Source organism: Neoarius graeffei, chromosome 16 (genome assembly GCF_027579695.1).
Source record: "Neoarius graeffei isolate fNeoGra1 chromosome 16, fNeoGra1.pri, whole genome shotgun sequence".
Lineage (NCBI taxonomy): Eukaryota > Metazoa > Chordata > Actinopteri > Siluriformes > Ariidae > Neoarius > Neoarius graeffei.
In genome coordinates this window covers 35,826,457-35,852,621 of record NC_083584.1, presented here as the reverse complement: position 1 = coordinate 35,852,621, position 26,165 = coordinate 35,826,457, and the positions used below count along the sequence as shown (strand labels likewise).

The 26,165-nt window shown below is 40.8% G+C and overlaps 1 protein-coding gene across 6 annotated transcripts in view; it reads left to right on the top strand.

Annotated features, from left to right (window-relative positions):
- Positions 1-26,165, top strand: part of nhsl3 (NHS like 3) — a 75,371-nt gene that overhangs the window by 5,349 nt on the left and 43,857 nt on the right. Inside the window, exon 1 of one of the 6 annotated variants that reach the window (XM_060942845.1) lies at positions 14,973-15,287. The exons of the other annotated variants lie outside the window; for them this stretch is intronic. Coding sequence (XP_060798828.1) covers positions 15,176-15,287 — 112 coding nt within the window. The 5' untranslated portion in view covers positions 14,973-15,175. Of the gene's footprint in view, positions 1-14,972; positions 15,288-26,165 lie in introns of those variants that run through there. 6 annotated transcript variants of the gene reach the window in all.

Genomic DNA, 26,165 nt, shown 5'->3' with positions numbered 1-26,165 from the left:
AAACCCAGAGGAGAGGCTGGCAGTGGCTCCGATGACCTTGCAGAACCCGTGCCACACTCGGGAGGAGAACTGGGGCCCTCGGTCTGAGACGATGTCCTGTGGAAGACCAAAGACTCGGAAGACATGATTAAACAAAAGTTTCGCAGTTTCAAGAGCAGAGGGGAGTTTGCACAGTGGTATGAAGCGGCAGGCCTTGGAGAATCTGTCAACTAAGACCAAAATGACCGTGTTACCTTGTGACTCAGGGAGACCCGTGATAAAGTCGACTGCCACGTGGGACCAGGGACGCCGGGGAATGGTCAGAGGATGCAGGAGACCCTGGGGACGCTGTCGTGGGTTCTTGGTTCTGGTGCAAACCTCACAGGACAGGACAAATGACCTTACTTCCTTCTCCATGTTAGGCCACCAGAAGCGTCTTTTCAGGAAGTCCAGGGTCCTCCGAGCTCCCGGGTGGGCGGTGAGAGGGGAAGAGTGACCCCACTGGAGAACCTTGGCCCGGGCTTGATGTGGGACGTACAAGAGGCCTGGTGGCCCCGTCCCAGGACCGGGGTCCTGGCGTTGGGCTCGTCGGACAGCCTCCTCAATACCCCAGCGGACAGGGGCCACAATCCGGGACACAGGGATAATAGGCCCGACTTCATTCTCCCTGTTAGTGGCAGAGAACAGTCTGGACAGTGCGTCAGGTTTGGTGTTCTTGGAGCCGGGGCGGTATGAGAGGGTGAAGTCAAACCGACTGAAAAACAGGGCCCACCTAGCCTGTCGAGGGTTCAGTCTCTTGGCTTGCTGGAGGTACTCCAGGTTCTTGTGGTCAGTCCAAACCAGGAATGGATGTTGTGCTCCCTCCAGCCAGTGCCTCCACTCCTCAAGGGCCAGTTTGACCGCTAGCAGTTCTCGATCCCCCACATCGTACCGGGACTCAGCAGGACTCAGGCGGTGGGAGAAGTAAGCGCAGGGGTGCAGCTTTCCTTCCGAACGTTGAGAGAGCACCGCGCCGACACCACTGTCCGAGGCGTCCACCTCCACGATGAATGGTTGGGAGGTGTCCGGGAGAACCAGAATGGGTGCCGTGCAGAAGCGGTCCTTGAGGTCTTTGAACGCCTTTTCTGCCTGAGGAGACCAGCCATAAGATCCACCTGTCCCTTTGGTGAGGTCTGACATGGGTGCTGCCACAGAACTGAAGTTCCTGATGAACTTGCGGTAGAAGTTAGCGAATCCTAAGAACCGCTGAACCTCCTTAACGGACTTGGGAGTAGGCCAATCCCGGACGGCCAGGGTCTTGGCAGGGTCCATTTGGAGTTGGCCTGTCCGTACAATAAATCCCAGAAAGGAGACCTCGGGAACATGAAATTCGCATTTCTGGGCCTTGGCGAACAGATTGTTCTGTAGCAGCCTCTGGAGAACCTGGCGGACATGGTGGCGGTGCTCCTGCACGGTCTTGGAAAAGATAAGGATGTCGTCGAGGTAGACAAAAACGTATAGGTTAATCATGTCCCTTAAGACGTCGTTGATTAGGGCCTGAAAAACAGCTGGTGCGTTGGTGAGTCCGAAGGGCATCACCTGGTATTCGTAGTGCCCAGACGGGGTGTTAAAGGCAGTCTTCCACTCGTCTCCCTGTCGGATACGGATGAGGTGGTATGCGTTCCGTAGGTCCAACTTGGTGAAGACGGTGGCGCCTTGGAGCAGGTCGAAAGCTGTGGACATCAGCGGAAGGGGATATCGGTTGCGCACAGTGATCTTATTCAGGCCCCTGTAATCAATACATGGTCGGAGCCCCCCATCCTTCTTGCCGACAAAGAAGAAGCCGGCTCCAGCAGGTGAAGTGGAGGGTCGAATAAACCCAGAGACCAGGGCATCTTTGAGGTATTCCTCCATGGCCTTGCGTTCTGGCTGAGAGAGTGAAAACAGTCTGCCACGAGGAGGGGTAGTCCCAGGGAGCAAGTCGATGGCACAGTCGTAGGCCCGGTGTGGAGGAAGAACGGCGGCCCTGCTCTTGCTGAATACCTCCTTGAGATCCCAGTACTCTGTGGGAACTTGAGATAACTCGGTGAGATCAGGGGGCTCGGCAGGAGACACAGGAGAGCTAGAGAGCAGACAAGAGGCATGGCATGCAGGGCCCCATTCCACAACCTGGCTTGTTACCCAGTCTATGCGAGGGTTGTGGCGAGTAAGCCAAGGAAGGCCTAGAATAACTGGGAACTCAGGTGAAGGAATCAGGTGCAGGGATATTTCTTCCTTGTGACCTTGAGACTGGAGGAAAACTGGAGAAGTAACTTGGGTGACTCTTCCATCACCTAACGCTTGGCCATCGAGGGCAGACACAGACAGTGGGACTTCAAGAGGTGCAGTCGGAATATTGATGCTTTGGGCGAAGTGAATATCCATAAAGTTCCCAGCCGCCCCTGAGTCTATCAAAGCTTGACAAGAGTGGACAGACTCACCCCAGGAGATGGAGACCGGGATGTAGATTCCTTGGCCAGGGAGTCCGGGAGAGAGGGTAGGCCCCGTCACAACCCTCCCTCGGCTGGACGGGGCGGTCCTTTTCCCAAGAGTTCGGGACATGATGCTCGGAAGTGACCAGGCTTGCCACAGTAGATGCAGCACTTGTCCCTCCTTCTGCGCTCCCTCTCAGATGCGGAGAGGCGAGTACGACCCACTTGCATGGGTTCTGGACAGTCACTGAAGGAGGTAGACGGTCTCCAGGTAGAGGTAGGGAGGCTGGGGGGGCTCAAGGCTTGGTGGCGTTCTCTCATCCTGTTGTCCAGACGAATAGCATGTGAGATGAGGGTTTCGAGGTCACTTGGGCATCCAATAGAGGCCAGACCGTCCTTGATGGGGTCAGACAGACCATGGTGGAAGGCTGACACCAGGGCAGTCTCGTTCCATCCACTTACTGCTGCGAGTGTTCGGAACGAGATGGCGTAATCTGCGACGCTTCCTCCTTGCCGGATGGACATGAGCTTTCGGGCTGCGTCGGTACTGATGTCTGCCTGATCGAAGACCCGAAGCATCTCTTCAGAAAACAGCTGGAAATCAAAGCACTCAGGTCCCTGTCTTTGCCAGATAGCAGTAGCCCAGGCTCGCGCCTTACCAGCTAATAAGGTGATCACAAAGGCAATCTTGCGGCGATCCGTAGTGTAGGTGGTAGGCTGAAGCTCAAAGGTGAGTTGACACTGGGTAAGGAACTCTCGGCACTCACTGTGCTTGCCGTCATACCTCTGTGGTGCAGGAAGGCTGGGTTCGCGAGGTGAAGAAGGCAGCATTGCAGGAGGCACTGGAGCAGGAGTGGGAGCTGGATCAGGAGCAGGAGATGCAGGCAGAGATGTCAGCTGTGCCAGGGTTTTCCCAATTTGCTGAAGCAGTTCCTCGTGGCGAGCGAGGGCCTCACGTTGGCTGGTGAGCGTACGTCCATGAGCGTCCATGGTCGCTCCGAAGCGTGTCAAAGCTGCCATAATTCCCTGAAGGTTGGCCGGGTAGACAGTTGAAGCAGCCTCTGCTGAGTCGGTCATGACGGAGTCTTTCTGTTAGGGTTTTGCTGGGATTCGAACCTGGTTCGTTGGTGTGATAATCCAGCAAACCCCCACTAGGCCACCAGGGGGATGACTCAAATGCAGAGGCGTGAGGCGGAAGTAGAAAAAGAATCAAAAGGTTTATTTAAACTATATACACTATATACAGGGCAAAACAAAAGACAAAAAAAAAAAAAAACCAAAGAGTATAATCCAAAAGAAAAGCAAAGTGCAAAAATTCAAAAGCTAAGAAGATCAAAAAACACAGTACAAAGGAAACTGGAGATAAACATAACAGCACAAAGACTCCGTGACAAGAGGACTGAACTCAGGGGTATAAATAGACAAACTAATTAAGGACACAGGTGAAGATAATTAGGCAATTAACACAAACACAAAACACAGGAACAGTGGCGGCCTCTAGAGGCCAAAATAAACACGACATGAAAAGGAAATAACAGCGGCCTCTAGAGGCCAAAACAGTCCTAGTCCTAACACAAATGCAATGTCTGTTTGTTATCAGTTATGGGAACGTCACTACAGGGAGGAGATCTGTACTCAAACGGAGGTGGAGGAGGGGTGAAACGAGACCGCTTGATAATTACACTGGAAAAACACACAGCTGAATGTTTAATGATGTCTAGTGACAATGATACAGATGCTCACAATACGTCACCGAAAACAAATATGTAACCACATGCAGGAGATTAAAGACTCTAAGAACTCAGAGAACATAATATGTGACTGATGGACACATTGTTAATATTGCTACGGAAAGCATGTAGAAAGACGGTTAACACTGTTAAAACGGAGGGTTATTTATGATGCTATTTATTTATTAGGCCTAGTGTTTAGGCAGTAAGAACCATTAAGGACTGGTTTTGGATGTATATGTAAAATAATATATTATACCTATTATATATATGGAATAAATTTAATCATGTTATCATTGCCCCATATGGGCAGAGGGTAAGGGGATGTGATGGCTTCTATTAAATTAAAAAGTAAATGGATTGTCTAAGAATGTAGAGACGTATAGGAATGAAACCAGTAATGATAAAACTTTCTACATTTAGTGTTTATAAAGAGAAATCATTAATATTCATGTCTAAACTATTTAATGTCAATAGTTTTTTGGCATTTAATTTTGTGTAGATATTTTGAGAATGGTAGGAGATAATAATGGTTTATGTTAATTTGCAGCAATGGTCTCAAGTGATCTGGAAGTGATTTACATCGTATCTTTGCCTAAAAATCAGCCTAAATTGATTGTCCGTAAGTGTGGACACTATGCATTTTTTTCTTCCCCCCCTCCCTTTCCTTATAATTGTAAAGCGACCTTGAGTATTGAGAAAGGCGCTATATAAATGTAACTTATTATTATTATTATTATTATTATTATTATTATTAAAGGCTTATGGTTTTGAGCTAGGTGCAATCAAACCCCAGGCCTGTCAGAGGTCCACCACTTCTAACTTATTATTCAGTCATTCATCTTAAAGCCTGTTACTCAGTAAATTCATTTTCAGTAACTTCACTGAAATTAGTAAGAAAGGGATATAGTCCCAAGAAAGAGCAATGTGAATCAGGTCCTTCCAGTAAAAATCAGTGAAAAAGAGCTAAAAACAATAACGAAGCTGAAAGATACAGAGAAAATATTTTTCCTCTGAAGTATAAAACACGTACCTTGTTTTCTTTCTTTCTGTCTTTCTTGGAGTTTTACAATAACACAACTTATTTTTAAGTTGGAATGATAGAGATGTGTGCTTGCTGTGTAAGCTCATCCTGGTTATCTCATGTGTTTCTGTGTATATGTGTGTATATATGTGTGTGTGTGTGTGTGGGGGGGGTGTTTCTGTAACTGACAGTAATGAATACACCTGGTGACACATCCACTCTTACTATTTACTTCACCTGACCTCTTTCACTTTGCTTCTTTCCACCACCTGCTTGGCAAATCAACTCGACTGCTGTCTTTAAGTGGTATGACTCACTCTACAATTACTTAGGAAACCATTAAGTCTTCTTTTTACTATAAACCTCTCGTGGAAACTAGGAGTCAGGGCTCTTGGACACCTCTTTTAATGTCAACATTGGGAAAAACTGAGTGGGTAATCCTTTTGTACTTAGATTTTATGTGGATTTTATCCATCAGCTGAATGCTGGCCTAGTGTTTGAGGTACAGCGACTGTGAGCTGCGATGTTAGTCTGGTGAGACAGAGGAGGTAACGGTGTGAACGGATTGAAATAGTTCAGCACTGCAGGGGATAATCACAGTGATGTGGAACATGTATTAAACTAAGCTGACAAGGTCACAGGCAAAGTGGCCTCAGACAGGGTCATGCTGGATACACCCATAATTATATGACACACACACACACACACACACACACACACACACACACACTTTTAGATCAGGCTACCAGACCAGACCCTTGTGACCAACAATAACAACGATCACCACAGAGACAATAAACTCCCTTCCTGTTGTCATAGCAGCCAGTGTGTTACCTCAAAACCACCCTCCATCACACTGTTTTTTTCTCTCTCTCCCATTTATTTTAGTTTCAGGAACGTCCTGCTACTCTGCTATCTCAGTCATTTGAAACACGGTGGCTGTTAATGAAATGGGCACAAGGCCAAAGGCCTGTGGACAAGACAGAGCAGCACTGTCATGGCCTTGACAAATGTGCAATTAACTATTTATTCAATATATTTAATTTAGGGCCATTGAAACTGAACTGTAGGCAAAAGTTTAACTTTTATAACTTTTATATACACAGTGACTTCAATGGTGGTTCCAACATACTAACTAATAGACAAAGTGATGAAATCTAACAACAGAATGGTCTGTAGTGTGGGGGTTGAGTAGCTAATAGAAGCAGAACAGACAATTGCCTGTAGCATATCTACGGTACTACTATGAGCTATTAGTGTAGCAATGAAAAAAGTAGGCTATTTGATTTCCAAACATTTTTTTTTAAGTTATGATACACAGAAATGTAAAGAAAGCATATCTGATGTGATTGGAACAACCTATGAACAGATTTCCTTATAAAACCAGACAAGACCTGATTCACAGAATAGATGTCTTTTTGAAAGGCAAGTGGTGTCGCGTCAGATAATGTTTTAAATTTTTACACTCAAAAACACTGCATTCTTTTTACTTACTTTATACCTGACCGGCTGTGTGCTTAAATCATACGGATTGCTGAATACCTTGCCATTAACAGCTCATGATGCATCATGTCACATTAACTTCGAGATTTTCCTACCTGCCCTGCTCATAGCTCAGATGTAGGTACAGTATGTCAGGAATGGAGACAGGACACAATGGATAAGAAGATTTTCTGGGGGGGAAAAAAAGAATCATGTGATTGGCATCAAGCCAGAACAATGCCAGCCTGCATTCAGGAATTTTACTTATCTGATTCTTTTAGTTAGTCACAAATGTCAGTGCACATGAATGCCACAGTGAGCAGCAATGAAACTAGCTGAGAAACAAACCACTGACTCTGAGCATCTGAAGGAAGGTATGGAGAGGTGCATGCCAGCACCAGGTGAGTGCTCAGAGAGCCTGCCAGTCTCTGAACCTGCTGGAATGCAGCTGGATGGAATTTCATCTCAATTCCAGCTGTGTTTCAACCCACATTCCAGCATGGCTCAGATTTCCAGATCATTTAACACAGTAACGGATTTGAGGGTGAGAAAACGTTTAATTTTCCTGATTGTTGTTGGAGCATTTCTGCCCAGTTTGATGTTCCAGAAAACAGAAAGCATTCTGTGATTTTAGATAACTCTGTCAAGCTATGTGTGCCTCATCCAGAAGAGGGCAGTATGAATCAAAACAGTCCATCAATTGACTGCAACTATGCAAGGAGGACAGAAACTTCTTGTTCACAGCTTATTTTCCTTACTTGCTCTCTATGGACCGTCTCTTCCCCTGGCATTAAACCTACACTGGCTCAGGCTGTGTTCAGGTATTTTAATAGCCTTCTGGACAACAGGATTAAAGCCGTGGAGTAGTGAGCCAGCATTAGCGTAGATATGGGTAAAAATTTTGCTATGGCTTGAAAAATTGTTTGATCATTGCCACAGGATAAATCACTAGTCTTGATCACTGTGGCTAAATAATAGATTTAAAGACTACGTTATCTATCATAACCAAAATAAGTGCTTTTTTCATGCATTTAGAAAAGAATGACAATAGCAACTTCTCCAATCCACCTCAGACTGCTGTTCCTACGAGTGTCTAAAATCTATAAATGTCTAAAGCAATGACATAACTTTTACATTTTCAAATTTTCATCACCTTCCTCAACAAATATGCATAGACTTTAGAGGTATAATAAAATAAAATAAAAAGTGCCCATAAAACACCCACACAGCACAAACTCCTGGGTGAAATTTAGATATCTGGCTGTATTTTAAAGCCAGCAGTTAGCCTTCATAACTCAAATCAAGAAGGCTATTCTAAGTAAAGCACTGTGCACCCCTCAGGGCATTATATCTTTGTCATGCAATATCCACTTCTTCGGATCACAAGCCAACTAAAATACCAATGTGCATTTTCTGTGCAGGGAAGAAATCAATATGAGAAAGAGAATGTAATGAAGCAGGCTGGCAGTGGAGTAGTGTAGAAAGCTGGCCTTCTGGATATAATGTAATGTAAACTCATAAATAGGCAGCATTTAGACTGTGTTATGTTACAAGCCTGATAGCTTCTTTCCCAATTTCTTTCTCAGATCCAGTCTTTCTGTTGCCTGTGTTCTAATATCTGTCATTAGTGTAAACAAATCCTTGTCCTGAAATGACCCAAAAGATCAATTTCCTAATCAATAATGTCATGTGGGCGGCACGGTGGTGTAGTGGTTAGCGCTGTCGCCTCACAGCAAGAAGGTCCGGGTTCGAGCCCTGTGGCCGGCGAGGGCCTTTCTGTGCGGAGTTTGCATGTTCTCCCCGTGTCCGCGTGGGTTTCCTCCGGGTGCTCCGGTTTCCCCCACAGTCCAAAGACATGCAGGTTAGGTTAACTGGTGACTCTAAATTGACCGTAGGTGTGAATGTGAGTGTGAATGGTTGTCTGTGTCTATGTGTCAGCCCTGTGATGACCTGGCGACTTGTCCAGGGTGTACCCCACCTTTCGCCCGTAGTCAGCTGGGATAGGCTCCAGCTTGCCTGCGACCCTGTAGAACAGGATAAAGCGGCTAGCGATAATGAGATGAGAGATGAGATAATGTCATGTGCATGTCCATGCACCAGTATGTGTGAGGCACTCACTGGCTGTCAGGGTAGGTGTGTGCTAATACTACTCATTTCCCCTTATGTACTGTACTTATCTAATGTCTATTTAAGAAAGTCACCCCATCGTGAATGCTATTGAAGCTACATTTGTACTGTTATATGAGGTTCAAGTATAAGAATAAATATTCTTGTGCTTGATAAAAAATTGAAAGGACAGTAGTTTACTTGATCAGTGAGAAGTGTTACATGTACCAGTAAAGTGCAGAAGTAATATCTTGTGCTAAATTAGATGATACTACTGAGGTTCAGAATGTTACACTGACTTTCCCAGCCGAATGCATCTTCTCTGTTGAAATTATATACATAGTGCCTTGCATATGTATTCACCCCTGAAGTTTTCCACATTTTGTAGTTTAACAACCTACAGTGCTGCTTGAAAGTTTGTGAACCCTTTAGAATTTTCTATATTTCTGCATAAATATGACCTAAAACATCATCAGATTTTCACACAAGTCCTAAAAGTAGATAAAGAAAACCCAGTTAAACACGAGACAAAAATATTATACTTGGTCATACTGTATGACCAAGGATCTGAAGCGAGCAGTTCATATGAGGAAACCCACCAACATCCCAGAGTTGAAGCTGCTCTGTACAGAGGAATCAGCTAAAATTCCTCCAAGCCGGTGTGCAGGACTGATCAACAGTTACCGGAAACGTTTAGCTGCAGTTATTGCTGCACAAGGGGGTCACACCAGATACTGAAAGCAAAGGTTCACATACTTTTGCCACTCACAGATATGTAATATTGGCTCATTTTCCTCAATAAATAAATGACCAAGTATAATATTATTGTCTCATTTGTTTAACCGGGTTCTCTTTATCTACTTTTAGGACTTGTGTGAAAATCTGATGTTGTTTTAGGTCATATTTATGCAGAAATATAGAAAATTCTAAAGGGTTCACAAACTTTCAAGCACCACTGTAAAACTTGGTTGCTTCTCTGACTCCTTACTCAGTCAAGTTTTGATGTTCTCGAACAAACTCTGGGGCCTTCCAGGAACAGGTGTACCCTACCGTTCAAAAGTTTGGGGTCACCCAGACAATTTTGTGTTTTCCATGAAAAGTCACACTTTTATTTACCACCATAAGTTGTAAAATGAATAGAAAATATAGTCAAGACATTTTTCTGGCCATTTTGAGCATTTAATCGACCCCACAAATGTGATACTCCAGAAACTCAATCTGCTCAAAGGAAGGTCAGTTTTATAGCTTCTCTAAAGAGCTAAACTGTTTTCAGCTGCGCTAACATGATTGTACAAGGGTTTTCTAATCATCCATTAGCCTTCTGAGGCAATGAGCAAACACATTGTACCATTAGAACACTGGAGTGAGAGTTGCTGGAAATGGGCCTCTATACACCTATGGAGATATTGCACCAAAAACCAGACATTTGCAGCTAGAATAGTCATTTACCACATTAGCAATGTATAGAGTGTATTTCTGATTAGTTTAAAGTGATCTTCATTGAAAAGAACAGTGCTTTTCTTTCAAAAATAAGGAAATTTCAGAGTGACCCTAAACTTTTGAACGGTAGTGTATTTACAGTGGTGCTTGAAAGTTTGTGAACCCTTTAGAATTTTCTATATTTCTGCATAAATATGACCTAAAACATGATCAGATTTTCACACAAGTCCTAAAAGTAGATAAAGAGAACCCAGTTAAACAAATGAGACAGAAATATTATACTTGGTCATTTATTTATTGAGGAAAATGATCTAATATTACATATCTGTGAGGGGCAAAAGTATGTGAACCTTTGCTTTCAGTATCTGGTGTGACCCCCTTGTGCAGCAATAACTGCAACTAAATGTTTCCGGTAACTGTTGATCAGTCCTGCACACCGGCTTGGAGGAATTTTAGCCCATTCCTCCGTACAGAACAGCTTCAACTCTGGGATGTTGGTGGGTTTCCTCACATGAACTGCTCACTTCAGGTCCTTCCACAACATTTCCATTGGATTAAGGTCAGGACTTTGACTTGGCCATTCCAAAACATTAACTTTATTCTTCTTTAACCATTCTTTGGTAGAACGACTTGTGTGCTTAGGGTCGTTGTCTTGCTGCATGACCCACCTTCTCTTGAGATTCAGTTCATGGACAGATGTCCTGACATTTTCCTTTAGAATTCGCTGGTATAATTCAGAATTCATTGTTCCATCAATGATGGCAAGCCGTCCTGGCCCAGATGCAGCAAAACAGGCCCAAACCATGATACTACCACCACCATGTTTCACAGATGGGATAAGGTTCTTATGCTGGAATGCAGTGTTTTCCTTTCTCCAAACATAACGCTTCTCATTTAAACCAAAAAGTTCTATTTTGGGGCGGCACGGTGGTGTAGTGGTTAGCGCTGTCGCCTCACAGCAAGAAGGTCCTGGGTTCGAGCCCCGGGGCCGGCGAGGGTCTTTCTGTGCGGAGTTTGCATGTTCTCCGCGTGGGTTTGCTCCGGTTTCCCCCACAGTCCAAAGACATGCAGGTTAGGTTAACTGGTGACTCTAAATTGACCGTGAGTGTGAATGGTTGTCTGTGTCTATGTGTCAACCCTGTGATAACCTGGCGATTTGTCCAGGGTGTACCCCGCCTTTCGCCCGTAGTCAGCTGGGATAGGCTCCAGCTTGCCTGCGACCCTGTAGAAGGATAAAGCGGCTAGAGATAATGAGATGAAGTTCTATTTTGGTCTCATCCGTCCACAAAACATTTTTTCAATAGCCTTCTGGCTTGTCCACATGATCTTTAGCAAACTGCAGACGAGCAGCAATGTTCTTTTTGGAGAGCAGTGGTTTTCTCCTTGCAACCCTGCCATGCACACCATTGTTGCTCAGTGTTCTCCTGATGGTGGACTCATGAACATTAACATTAGCCAATGTGAGAGAGGCCTTCAGTTCCTCTAGTTACCCTGGGGTCCTTTGTGACCTCACAGACTATTACACGCCTTGCTCTTGGAGTGATCTTTGTTGGTCGACTACTCCTGGGGAGGGTAACAATGGTCTTGAATTTCCTCCATTTGTACACAATCTGTCTGACTGTGGATTGGTGGAGTCCAAACTCTTTAGAGATGGTTTTGTAACCTTTTCCAGCCTGATGAGCATCAACAACGCTTTTTCTGAGGTCCTCAGAAATCTCCTTTGTTCGTGCCATGATACACTTCCACAAACATGTGTTGTGAAGATCAGACTTTGATAGAGCCCTGTTCTTTAAATAAAACAGGGTGCCCACTCACACCTGATTGTCATCCCATTGATTGAAAACACCTGACTCTAATTTCACCTTCAAATTAACTGCTAATCCTAGAGGTTCACATACTTTTGCCACTCACAGATATGGAATATTGGATCATTTTCCTCAATAAATAAATGAGCAAGTATAATATTTCTGTCTCATTTGTTTAACTGGGTTCTCTTTATCTACTTTTAGAACTTGTGTGAAAATCTGATGATGTTTTAGGTCATATTTATGCAGAAATGTAGAAAATTCTAAAGGGTTCACAAACTTTCAAGCACCACTGTATATTGAGACATGAAACTTTCATTGCATGCAGGTTGAATTCTTTCAACTAATTCTGTTGCATTAAATGGCAAATGGTTTTGAACAAAACTAATTTAGGGGTTTTACAGCAACAGGGTGATTTCTTACTTATGCAAACACAACCTTTACATTTTTAGTTGTAAATAATTTTACAAATATAAACATATTCTCTCTTTCAATATTAAGGTTTGTTTTGTGTAGATTCATGACATATAATCCCAACTAAGTGCATTTCCATTCCAGGTGGTAATGTAAAGTTCAAATCATCATATGGCTGTCTTACTTTCAGATATATGTAGTACAGTGTCTAAACTGTAGTGGATATGTTGGTTTAACTGTAGGCACAAGAGAAATAGTAATATCAATTCACATATCAACTAATTTCAAGTATAATATAATTATGCCCACAGTACTGCAAAGTTAATTACTCTTTATTTCAACTACAGTGTGTTCCATGATTATTGGCACGCCTTGTAAAGATTAGCAAAAAGTGTTGGTGAAATTGCTTCATCTCACACAGAAAAAAGGGGGAAAAATCCAACCTTTAACTGAAATAAAGTAATTCAGAGAAAAACAAATCCCTCACGAAGAAATAATTATTTTTAACAAAAACACATGCACCATTAATTATTGGCACCCCTGGAAATTATAGTGAACACAATGTAACTGAAGCATGTTTCCCATTTAAATTGTACATGTTTGAGTTGATTGGAGTGTGTAGAAACTTTCAAGCTGTAATCCATCACTTCCTCATTAACTGGGGTACAAATATGAGGTGACACAGAGGCTAAATTCCCTTAGCCATAACATCAACATGGGAAAGATAAGAGAACACACAAACCAAATGAAGGAGAAGTGTGTTGACCTTCATAAGTCAAGAAGTGGTGATAAAAAAAAATAGCTACTTGCCTGAAAATGTCCATTTCTACTGTTAGGCCAATAATAAAAAAGTGGACACCAACTTGCCTGGAAAAGGACCCAAGTTTATTTTGCCCCCACGTACAGTGAGGAGGATGGTAAGAGAGGCAAAAAAAAAAAAAAATCCCCAAGGATCACTGTTGGTGAATTACAAGAAAAAGTAAAATCTTAGGGTTTCCAAGTCTCCAAAACCACCATCAGATGCCACCTCCATGACAACAGATTATTTGGAAAGTATGCAAGAAAACAAGCCTTTTCTGTCAGTTAACCCCAAATGTAAGCACTTGAAGTTTGCAAAATGCTACTACAACTTTGACTGGAACCGTATTCTATGGTCTGATGAAACAAAAATGGAGCTTTTTGGCAATAAACACTCAACGTGGATTTGGCGTAAAAAGAAAGATGTCTGTAATGAAAAGAACCCGATTCCAACTGTAAAATATGGTGGAGGTTCTGTGATGTTTTGGGGCTGTTTTTCCTCCAAAGAACCTGGAAACCTTGTTTGGGTACGTGACATCAGGGACTCCATGAAATACCAGGACATTTTAAATCAAAATCTGGCTGCCTCTGTCAGGAAACTAAAACTGGGTCGTCATTGGATCTTCCAGCAGGACAATCATCTGAAGCATATGTCCTAATCAATAGAAAAATGTATAGCTAACCACAGAATCAAGCTTCTGCCATGGCCATCTCCATTCCCTGACCTGAACCCCAGTGAAAACCTGTGGTGTGAGCTGAAGAGGAGAGTGCACTAGAGAGGGCCGAGGACCCTGGATGATCTAGAGAGATTGTGTAAAGAGGAATGACGTCAGATGCCCTGCTCTATATCTCCAACCTTATAAAATGTTATAGGAGAAAATTCAGAGCTGTTTTACTGGCATAATAGTGGCACATGTGTTTTTGTTGAAAATAATTGAGGAGGGATTTGTTCTTGTCTGAATAAATGTATTTCAATTCAAGGTTGGATTTTTTCTAATTTTTTCTGTGTAAGATGAAGTGACTTCACCAAAAAGTGAATTTTTTTCTAACCCTTTTTACTAATCTTTACAAAGGGGGCCAGTAATTGTGGAGGGCACAGTATATACCATTGGTAGACTTTATTCATTCAGATGGAGGATGTTGAGAAGAGGTGCATTTGGACATGTTTGCTTGTTAAAGGATTATTTCTTCAGGTGACTTTTTACTGCAAGCTGTGGTAATGGACAACTGATTTAAAAAAAAAAAATCACCCCTAGCTGAAGGATTTGGGATGTTCCTGTGAAGCAATAGCACATAAAAGCATTGGCTAACAAGGACACTGAAAGCTGAAAAGCATATTAGATTACCTGACCACAGAAACTGATATGGAGGGAGAGAGAGAGAAAGAATGGTAACAAAAATAGATTACGAGATCCAAAAAACAATGTTCTAGTGAACAGAGAAAAATTGGATATAAGTTAAACCTCAGGGACAGGAACATGCTGGAGTTATATCAGATAAGATAGGTCATGTCAAAATGACAGGACAGGAGGAACATCCTTGAACACACGTGATTACTCTGAAATGCTGGTTAAAATGAGTTGGATAACAAGAAAGAAGTGTGTGTGTGTGTGTGCGTGTGTGTGTGTTAGTTATCAGGGGTGGGTAGGGCCAGAAAGGGCTGGCTGCAATCCCTCCTTTCTCACTCGAGCAATCTGTAACTGATCACCGCTGAAAGGAGAGTGTTCTAAACAAGGAAGACAGGGTGGTGTTCATACACACCATGCACACAAGCAGCCTGGATTGCTGGCACTGTACATAGTGTGACCGCACTGTCCTGCATCTGCAGCTGGAGTAGAGAGTCATCAGGAAGAGAAATGAGGAACTAAAGGAGTAGGAGGCTCCAGATGTGGCAGATGTTCTGTACACTTTGGGAATCTCGTGCTCTTGGGAGGCTACAGTACTGTCATGGGAAACCCCATCAGCAAAAAGAAGGCAAAGGCCAATTTTATCACCAACCACCACCCAAGTAAAGTTAAGGCTTTCTGGAATTTTGGAAATGTGGACAAGTTAAAACCAGGTAGGAACAGATTGTAAAGTGTTTGTTTTGGGCTATTTTATTGACTTCTTCGCTTCCATTTTCCTTAGAAATAACAGTGTATTTGGTAAAGATAAGACAAGATAAGATCCATAATGAAGTCTGATCTCAGTCACCAAATAATTACCAGTCATTGGCAAATTATTTAAAAAAAATAACAGATATATCCAGAAATTAAAATGGGGGAGAACTTAATAGAAGACAAGGATTACTGAAAAACTAAATGTCTCATCATATGATTTAAGTCAAATGAAGATAAAACTCTAGTTTTACTCCATAATAATAATAATAATGCACTTTCATCACATTGTTGATGCCCATGACTGCAGTAGGGCTCATCGAATGCCATTGTGACTGAAAATTAGTGTAAACTAAGTTATAGCTGTTGTTAACACTTCAGAAACAAAGATAAGTAGTCACATTTTGATATTACTATAGTATATTCAGAGCATTTATTAAACCATATGATGATCGCAGTATATGGTATACCGAAACACCTCCTAGATTTGTATGCATGCTATCTGCAACGTGTGCAGCTTTTCCTATGCTTACACATCCTTAGTCAGCTTTACAAAAGGTAATACAGCATCTGCAGTACCACACAGGTATTCTATGGGATTACAATGCTTGTGATTAAAGTATTCAATAGTCTAGCCAAGAATTCTAAATATGTTATTATTCCTATACGAGTCAGTCGGGGACACGTGTGGCTGTGTTTTTCTTTAAACCCACCCAGTGTCCATCACTCAGACCATATCCTGTGCAACCAAATAAGAACCAACAAACATGTTTACACTTAGCAGCACTAAGGCTACTCACACTATAGTCTTGCTATCAAAGGTCCTGTTTGTTCTCTTTTGCCATGTCACTTTATTAGTCTTATTTACGAGGTGGTTTGTGTGTAAGTTGTTACTAGCTGTAATGTTTTAGCCCTATTCTTTCATAAATTTTCTGCTAGGACTCACTGTTTTCACAGTACATGTCACAACAATGATGTTTTTACCAAATATGTCATTATGAGAGAACATGTAGGAGAGCATCAGTGCTCAGAGATTGTGTGTGTAAAGAGCAGTGTGTGGAAAAACGTGGAGTGTTTCCTGTCTTTTCACCACTCTGTTTCCATGCAGTGTACTGTTTACTTAAGGGAAAAGTCTGATCTTTCAAATACACTCACCAAAACACTATTTATTAGTCTTAAAACAACAACAACAACAACAACAACAATAATAATAATAATAATAATAATAATCTCTGTTTAATGCCAGGCCCTGTAGGGTATAGTTGTGTTCCCTGCTTGTCTTTGTACTCTGCATAGCTAATCCTCATTCACACATGAGTGAACACATCACATAGCAAGGTCATGTCAATATGCATATATCATCATGTTCTTCCTGTCCATGCTTCAGAAAACAGAACATGTCCAGTGGTTTGATTTCCTGTAACGTCATCACTTTCAATGCTGTTAGGCTAATGATTGGCCTTTATCAGAGGTTGAATTTGTGTTAACCTTAATAAGTTCTTAATGATGACAGATGACTTTTCAAGGTCATGATCAACATTAGGAACACTAACTGCTGGCATTTTATCATTATTTATGGCTTTAGTTAATGCTATATGGTTTTTTGATTTCATAAAATCAGTGAAATTTAGTTCCCTCTGAAATTTGGTCATTGTGATATGTTTATTTCTACAATATCTAAAAAAAAAAAAAACACACACACACACACACACACACACACAAAACAAAACAGGCCATTCTGTGGCTTTGAGGGGATTCCCTAACAAATAATGTGCATGAAATCACTCACTTCACGTGGTCAAGCAGACAGAAGTCCAGTGTGTGCATGCACAGGTTTACCTTCTTTTTCTTCTTCTTTTCCTTCTTCTTTTGGGTTTTACGGCAGCTGGCATCCAGTGTTGCATTACTACCATCTACAGGTTTACCTTGACCGTGCAGGTGACAGTTACATCATTCTGTTGCTAAACGAACAGCTGATCACACCGAGGCGCTCGCTGACCACCAATATTTATTAGTTTGGTCCTGCGTTTCCTTTCCTTCACAACATAATGTCTTTTCTTCTCGCTTTCCATTACTCTAGTCGGTCTTTCACGTTTCATTCACGTCCTCCATTTTTCTCTCCTGTTTCAAATTTGTATCCCACAATGCCTTGCGTGAACGGGGAAAGCCCACCAGGTGATGCATGATGTAGTATCTTGAATTGTGTCATGGTGAAGCAAGAAAAAATTAGTGGAGAATTCATCAATTTTTCTATTTAAAAAAAAAACTAATAAAATTGGAAGTCTGTGATTCGAATTCAGTAGCTTTCGGTCCACTAAACAAAAATAATTGGGTGTCAGGGAAAATTATTTTTATGACCTACACTTGAAAATCTGAAAGTCAGTCTAACTTTAACGTTAATGCACCATGAAATTAAGATATTAATTAACAGTAGGAAATTATAGCAAAATTAACACCAGTATTCAATGATGTTTGATCATCTGAAATGACTAATATTTATTCCATAAGCTCATAATAATACACCATTATACCATCATGCATGAATTAATTGACATAACTATTCATTGACTGTGAATTCATTACTATGTTCCTAGTCATGGATGAAATAAACATGAGCTAATTACAAGGTTTGTTATTTAGTTACTAATTAAACAAACATAAAACGTCTTAAGTACCTTATTCACATGTACAGTGTAGTAATGCTGATTTATTAGTTTAACTAACATTTCCCATTATCTCTGACTCATCCTTATCCTCAGTATGCACAGAGAGGAGACCTTGAATACATATGGGAGAGGTTTACTGCCTTCTACCAGGAAGCCAGAGAGAAATATGAGGACACATAGATGTGATCAGATGGATTTTTTTTTGCAAGGTTCAGATGATGTGCCAGTACTGAAATAAGCCACTATAAAAGACCATCATTGAGATTGCATCTTCTCCAGATACACAAATGACTTCTGCAGGATGTAATACAGATTCAACTGATGAACCTGAATTATATGTAAAACATCTCTACATTTGCTTGAACATGTTAAGGAAAGCAAATGTATTCACCAGTTTATGGGACACATGCACATCTGAAACAGTTCTGAGTAAACCATTAAGGCAAGACACTAGTCCTTATTGCTCAGTCTTTAAGTGCTATTGCTTTTAAAAGCAAAACCTTATTGCAAGGTTTTATAGGTGATATGAGCACCCATGTGCATTACCAGAGTGGGATGCCACAAGGGATGTTTCCAGGCACTTAAAGTAAGTTAAGCTATGATAAGCATGTTTTAAATGCAATCTTAAGTAAAGGCACTTTCTTTCATTGATTTTATTTTAAGGTGTTGACTGCAAAGTCATCTGAAATTTTTACATTTTTTATTGTGCATGGCATTTTCCTTTGTCCCACAAGAACATTGTGATCATTTTGATGTGCTGAGGGTTGCTTTTCTCCATTTTGGGACCATTTTCCCAGACATGTCAACCTTTAGTTACCCATGCCCTTACAAAATCTGTACTTTTCCCTTACATACACCCATGAGCCTTTATACACGAGAAAAAATTCCAATATATAATCCAAAGCACCGATTGTTTTATTCCACATTATACACTCCTATTGTAACAGGCATATTTATCACACTGCATCAAGTTAAAGGGATCAAATAAGCATGTACTGAATAAAAAGAAATTTTAGATCCCAGAGAAAACAACTGAATTAAAAAGGACTATATGTATAGTCAAATAAACAGTTATCTACTAAAGAGAATGACTGAACTATAAACTTAATTATTTAATATACATTGTATCAGTAATACCAGAATTATTGATGTAAATTTTGCAAATAAAATGTATTAATATTAAATAGTTCATAAAAATTACACAAAGTTCTATTTGACAAGTGTTGACATCACCTACAATATTACATTCCACCAAAGAAAATTACTTGAAATATAACAGCAGTACTAAGTAGGTATGTTAATTAAAATAGTAGGTTACATGTAATAAATTATATATAATCATGTCAAACAGTAAATGAAGGTTAGTAAAAGTTCCATGTGAGAAAAAAGTGTTGACACCACAAGAAAATTTTCTCGGAGTAACGGAAAAAATCTCTGATACAAAGCGTAATTTTCCATATGAAAATCAGTGCACGCCGTATTAGCCAAAAATTTGCATTTTCCCGTACAAAATATGGGGAAACCGTAGAACTTGACATGTATGTTTTCCTACCTCTTGAGGTAAAAAATATGGCCCTACGGAAACAGCTGAACATGAGGAGCTTGAACTAATTAGCATAATTATGGAACTGCATCATACCAAGATGACGATGCGTGGAAAACATTGTGACTCTGCACTGACCTCAGAGAGTTTTGAGTCATAGGTATGTAATTTGTGGTTGACATTTGCGAATAGATCTGTGAAAAAAGATGAATATATCTTTTCTCTGTTACTGCTTTTGTGTTATTGTTTCTTTCTCTGTAAGATCAAAACATCAGGTATATAACTCCATACTCGCTACCATGGAGTTGAGCCCATGCATTCTAAGGCTAAGATAGCTAAGTGCTAGCTAGAATGATTTAGTTATCTGTCCAGAAAAATGACATGCCATCTAACCTTGCTCTATCTTGCAGTTGCACTTAAAGTCAGGCTTTCCTTTTCTTTTTCACTGGCGGGAGAGCGGAGTCCGCCATGTTTGCCCACACCGACTTGTTTTGGTTAAAAGTAGGTCAAACATGCCCCACGGTAGTCACATGATATTGTTGCTCACTCACTTTGGCAATCTCTGGAATCATAAAATGCGGGACGCTTTTTATCTCGGCAAAACATTTACATACGGGATACATGGTGTGTGCAGCAGCGAAACATTTCGAAACTCCAACAGCAATGCAAATAGAACATTTTTGCCCAGAATTCAACTTTGCAGTCAGAAACTTTATTTACAAATGCAGTATTCAGTATACCCAAAAGATTGCCAGTATTACAGCTTATGACAAACTGAGAAAGAGAGAGAGTTTCCTGAAGATTGACTTTTCAATAGAAACACAAAGAAAGTGTTATTTTGGAGAAAATCTTCCAGACCAGTCTGATTAAATCCCAGTGCCCGTGTGTGGTCTGCATTATAACATTCCTCACAATCCAAATTCAGGAATTTGACTTGCTCAAAATCCTCCTGAAAATCTCTCTGGTTAGCGCCATAATATAGTGCAGTGTTTAATATCTCAGTAAATATTAAAACCCCTGTAACAACATGCCTTTTTTCTCCACATACGCAGTCATAAGATTTTGTGTGACTCCAACTGAGAGCCTGCTGTTTGTCACTATTCTGACCTTTATTTATCTCCAGTCTAAAAGCATATCACTGTAAAAAATGTCCGTAGAATTAACAGTGAATTTATGTAAAATCATGACATAAAAAAACTGTAAATACAAAAACAATGAAGCAGTGTGTAATTTACATCAATATACTGTAAAACTCCTAACCAAATACCACTGTTAATTTAACAGTAAGAAAATGTTGAATTGATCATATTTTTTGTAGAATTTACAAATTGTTGTAGTTTAAACACAGACAAACTGTAATACTAAAACAGAATGTGATAGTTAAAATTACATCATTGCCCTGTTAAAAAAATTTAAAAAATGGCCACTGTTGTGGCTCAGTCGACTAAGGTGCCATACCATGAGCCTAGGGACCCGGGTTCAATTCCGACCCAAGGTCATTTCCCAATCTCTCTCCAGCTCATTTCCTGTCTCTACACTGTCCTATCCAATAAAGGTGAAAAAAGCCCCCCCCAAAAAAATATCTGTCTAGTAGATCATTTGCTTGTAACCGTTTTGAATCATTGTTTATTGTACAATGAATATCCGTAAAATTAACAGTTATGTATTGATTATTGTACATTGAATACCTGTAAAATTTACATTTAGTTATCATTAATTGTACATGGAATCCCAGTGAAATGTACAAGTTATTCTGTAATGTTGTTTACATTTCCCTGTATTTTTAACAGGATTATTCTGGCAACCACAGCTGCCAGTGTTTTTCCGTAAAAACAACGGATTTTTTTTTTACAGTGTGACTTGAACAACAAATTTACACATGATGCAATGCTCTACTGAGGTCTACTGATGCTCTCTCATGGGCCTATTCTTCAAAATGCCTTATTAAACATATTTAATACTGTTAAATGTGTGACACAAATGGCCAGCCAGACACTGACTGTGAGAAATGCTCACTGAGAAACCAGCTGGACTGAGGCCGGCTCTTAACCATGGAAATGCATTCAAGAATGAGAACGCCTACTGGTTAATGTGTTTTGCAATTCATGATCCCTTTTAATGAATGTTTAAAATCAGCAAGTTCCCCACAAAGATAAAAACATTTTGTATTTTCCCACCTGTGATAAACCCAACCCCAGAAAACTCTTGGATCCTCATAATAAGTCACTAAAGTTAGGTTTTAACAGGATATAACTAATAATCCAAATAAAGAAGGCTAATGTATAACAGAATAGTCAGAGGCTTATTCACTCAAGGATCTTAATGAGCTTAATTAGACAATACAGAGAGGAAAACATGTCCAGCTTACTGCAGCTCTAAGAGAAAGCAAGAAAGCTTTATTATACAGTAATTTGCTTTTACTACTTTGATTACTTTGATTATTACTTTTGATTATAGACAGTTCACCAATGTTTTTTCCCCTTCAATCCCTACAACCACTTTCTTTTTGTGAGTTGAGGACAATGGACGGCTCAGGGTGAACAGCTGTCCTCGTTTTGCCATTGGATGTGTTCACAAAGCACAGACAGATAAACAGTAGTCATTAGAGGGTGTTTCTTGTGCTGCTTGGTAATGAGGCTGGCCTTGACCTGGACCATTGCAATACAACAGTATGTTTTAGTTAACATTTTTCCAGATAAGGTTCATGGTTGTTAATGATAAAATATTTTTTTTTATCTCTGTCTAGTGTCCTTGTGTTTTAACTTGCATAAAGACAAAATCTGCAGTGTGTGTGTGTGTGAGATTCTCTGGTTAGTCAATGCAAAAGATTAAGAATTGAGAATAAAGGGGGGAAAGGTGCAGGGTAATGCTACGACTGATATTTCATTATGTTGTAGAAAAATAATATGGTTATGTTCTTTAAAAACAGTTTGGAAGTTCATCCTTTATGACTGATGAAAAAGAAAAAAACATAATAATTACATTCATGTTAAACAAGTGCTGAAATGAACACTGAGTACAAAAAGGCATTTATTAGAGCGGGGGTGGGGGGAATTAAAAGTTTTCTATCTTTTACAATTTTTGTATTATTCCTAAATGTCCATAAAAACACCACAAGTGATTGTACTCTGAAAATGATGCCAATATATGTTTAATAAGCTGTCGTGTCTTTTTCTGCTTCTTGAACGCACACATTTTTACTTTTACATTTTTAAAGAGTATAAGGCCTGCAGTTGGACGATTGATGAAAAATTTATATTCCACACAAAATTGGTGGGGGGGAATGCAGAGATTTATTTTCTGCTCCAGGCCCTTTTCACTGCAGTTTTAAGGTTATTCAGTTTGCTTGTGTGCTTACTGCATCCCAAGTCACATTCTAGTGTAATAAATAATATATCAAATTTGTTAACTACCATCTGTTACCACTTTTGGGGGGACGTGAGGTTGTTGGGGCTTGGAGGTTGGATGGGAGGAGGGTTGTTGGGCATGTTCTGTATGTTGATTGACAGCCCTGCACAGTAAGTTACTCAAATGAATGCTTAGTGTGATGTACATAAATGCAGTCACTTTGAACGATTTAGTAATTTTTAACTTTTCTCTGCACTAAACTGAAGAAACTACACTGGATACAAGACTATTTTCTATATAACTTCTACTCTCTCTCTCTCTCTCTCTCATTCATATATATATAAATATATATATCATCTCATCTCATTATCTCTAGCCACTTTATCCTGTTCTACAGGGTCGCAGGCAAGCTGGAGCCTATCCCAGCTGACTACGGGCGAAAGGCAGGGTACACCTTGGACAAGTCGCCAGGTCATCACAGGGCTGACACAGACAACCATTTACACCTACGGTCAATTTAGAGTCACCAGTTAACCTAACCTGCATGTCTTTGGACTGTGGGGGAAACCGGAGCACCCGGAGGAAACCCACGCGGACACGGGGAGAACATGCAAACTCTGCATAGAAAGGCCCTCGCCGGCCACTGGGCTCGAACCCGGACCTTCTTGCTGTGAGGCGACAGCGCTAACCACTACACCACCGTGCTGCCCATATATATATATATATATATATATATATATACACACACACACACACAGTGGATATAAAAAGTGTACACACCCCGTTAAAATGATCGGTTTTTCTGATGTAAAAAAAAATGAGACCACGATAAATAATTTCAAAACTTTTCCCACCTTTAATGTGACCTATAATCTGTAAAACAAACAAATCTGTTTGGGGGAAAACATGAAAAATAAAAATTGTACAATAAGCTGGTTGCATAAGTGTGCACACCCTTAAACTAATACTTTGTTGAAGCACCTTTTGATTTAATTACAGCATTCGGTCTTTTTGGGTTCATGCCTACCATCAATTAAACTGACTCTGATTAACCTCAAATAAAGTTCAGACATTTACTCAGTTGCATCCTCCAGCAAAAGCCAGGGTTCGCAGAGAGCTTACAAAGCTTCAAAGGGATCTCATTGTTGAAAGGTATCAGTCAGGAGAAGGGTACAAAATTTTTTCCACGGCATTAGATATACCATGGAGCATAGTGAAGACAGTCATCAAGAAGTGGAGAAAATATGAGATAACAGTGACATTACCGAGAACTGGACGTCCCTCCAAAACTGATGAAAATACGAGATGAAAACTGGTCAGGGAGGCTGCCAAGAGGCCTACAGCAACACTGAAGGAGCTGCAGGAATTTCTGGCAAGTACTGGTTGTGTACTACATGTGACAACAATCTCCTGTATTCTCCATATGTCTGGACTATGGGGTAGGGTAAAAGAGAAACATCCAGGCCCGGCTAAAAAATACATCAACTCTCCCAAAAGCATGTGGGAAAATGTGTTATGGTCTGATGAAACCAAGGTTGAACTTTTTGGCCACAATTCCAAAAGGTATGTTTGGCACAGGGCGGCACGGTGGTGTAGTGGTTAGCGCTGTCGCCCAGCTTGCCTGCGACCCTGTAGAACAGGATAAAGCGGCTAGAGATAATGAGATGAGAGATGAGATTTAAATATTAGTCTCATAATTCAAAAGTGTACAATAATATTCCCCATTTTAAAAAAATGTATTCAGACAATTTTAGGGCGGCACGGTGGTGTAGTGGTTAGCGCTGTCGCCTCACAGCAAGAAGGTCCGGGTTCGAGCCCCGTGGCCGGCGAGGGCCTTTCTGTCGGGAGTTTGCATGTTCTCCCCGTGTCCGCGTGGGTTTCCTCCGGGTGCTCCGGTTTCCCCCACAGTCCAAAGACATGCAGGTTAGGTTAACTGGTGACTCTAAATTGACCGTAGGTGTGAATGTGAGTGTGAATGGTTGTCTATGTGTCAGCCCTGTGATGACCTGGCGACTTGTCCAGGGTGTACCCCGCCTTTCGCCCGTAGTCAGCTGGAATAGGCTCCAGCTTGCCTGCGACCCTGTAGAACAGGATAAAGCGGCTAGAGATAATGAGATGAGACATTAATTTTAAATATCTAATTCTTTTTCAGTTTTGGATTAAACCTACTTAACTCAAGTAACCAGTCTAATAAACTATTAACTCTAAGACCTCAATAATAAATAAAATGTAATGGTGGGTTGTGATTGCCAGCACTGTAGCACTGATAAGCCTTGCTGAGCATTATCAGTGGCCTTGGGGTTGGGTTTGGGTTTGTTTTTATAGCGTTCCAGCTTAACAGAGATGGGGAAGTTATCACATTGAGCAGTGACTAATATTTAAGGAATAAAACACGACAGAGTATGCTGTTGTAGGTAATCAATGATGTGATCACGTGTGTGTTTTATTCCTGTTTTACTACAGTAATTTTTTAAATTTATTTATTAAAGAATATGGATGATAGTTACTTATTGCTAACACTGGAGACTGCACTCTTATACGGTGGCATGCAAAAGTTTGGACACCCTTACTGAAAATGTCTGTTACTGTGGAATGGTTAAGTGAGCAGAAGATGAACTGATCACCAAAAGGCATAAAGGTAAAGACGACACATTTCTTTTGAGCGTTTTCTGCAAGATTTGTGTATTATTTTTGTTTTGTACAATTGGAGAGTGAAAAAAGAAAAGGAACACCATGCGAAAGTTTGGGCACCCCAATACATTTGAGTTCTCAGGTAACTTTTACCAAGGTTCCAGACCTTAATTAGCTTATTGAGCTGTGGCTTGTTCAAATTCTTTGTTAGGAAAGGTCAGATGATGCAGATTTCAAAGCTGTATAAATTCTCTGACTCCTCAAACTTGTCCCTAAAATCAACAGCCATGGGCTCCTCTAAGCAACTCCCTCGCATTCTGAATAATAAAATAATTGATGCTCACAAAGCAGGAGAAGGCTACAAGAACATAGCAAAGTGTTTTCAGGTAGCTGTTTCCTCAGATCGTAATGTTATTAAGAAATGGCAGTTAACAGAAACAGTGGAGATCAAGGTGAGGTCTGGAAGATGAAAACTTTCTGAAAGAACTGCTTGTTGGTTTGCTAGAAAGGCAAATAAAAACCCCTGTTTGACTGCAAAAGACCTTCAGAAAGATTTAGCAGACCCTGGAGTAGTGGTGCGCTGTTCTACTATGCAGCGACACCTGAACAAATATGACCTTCATGGGAGAGTCATCTGAAGAAAACCGTTCCTG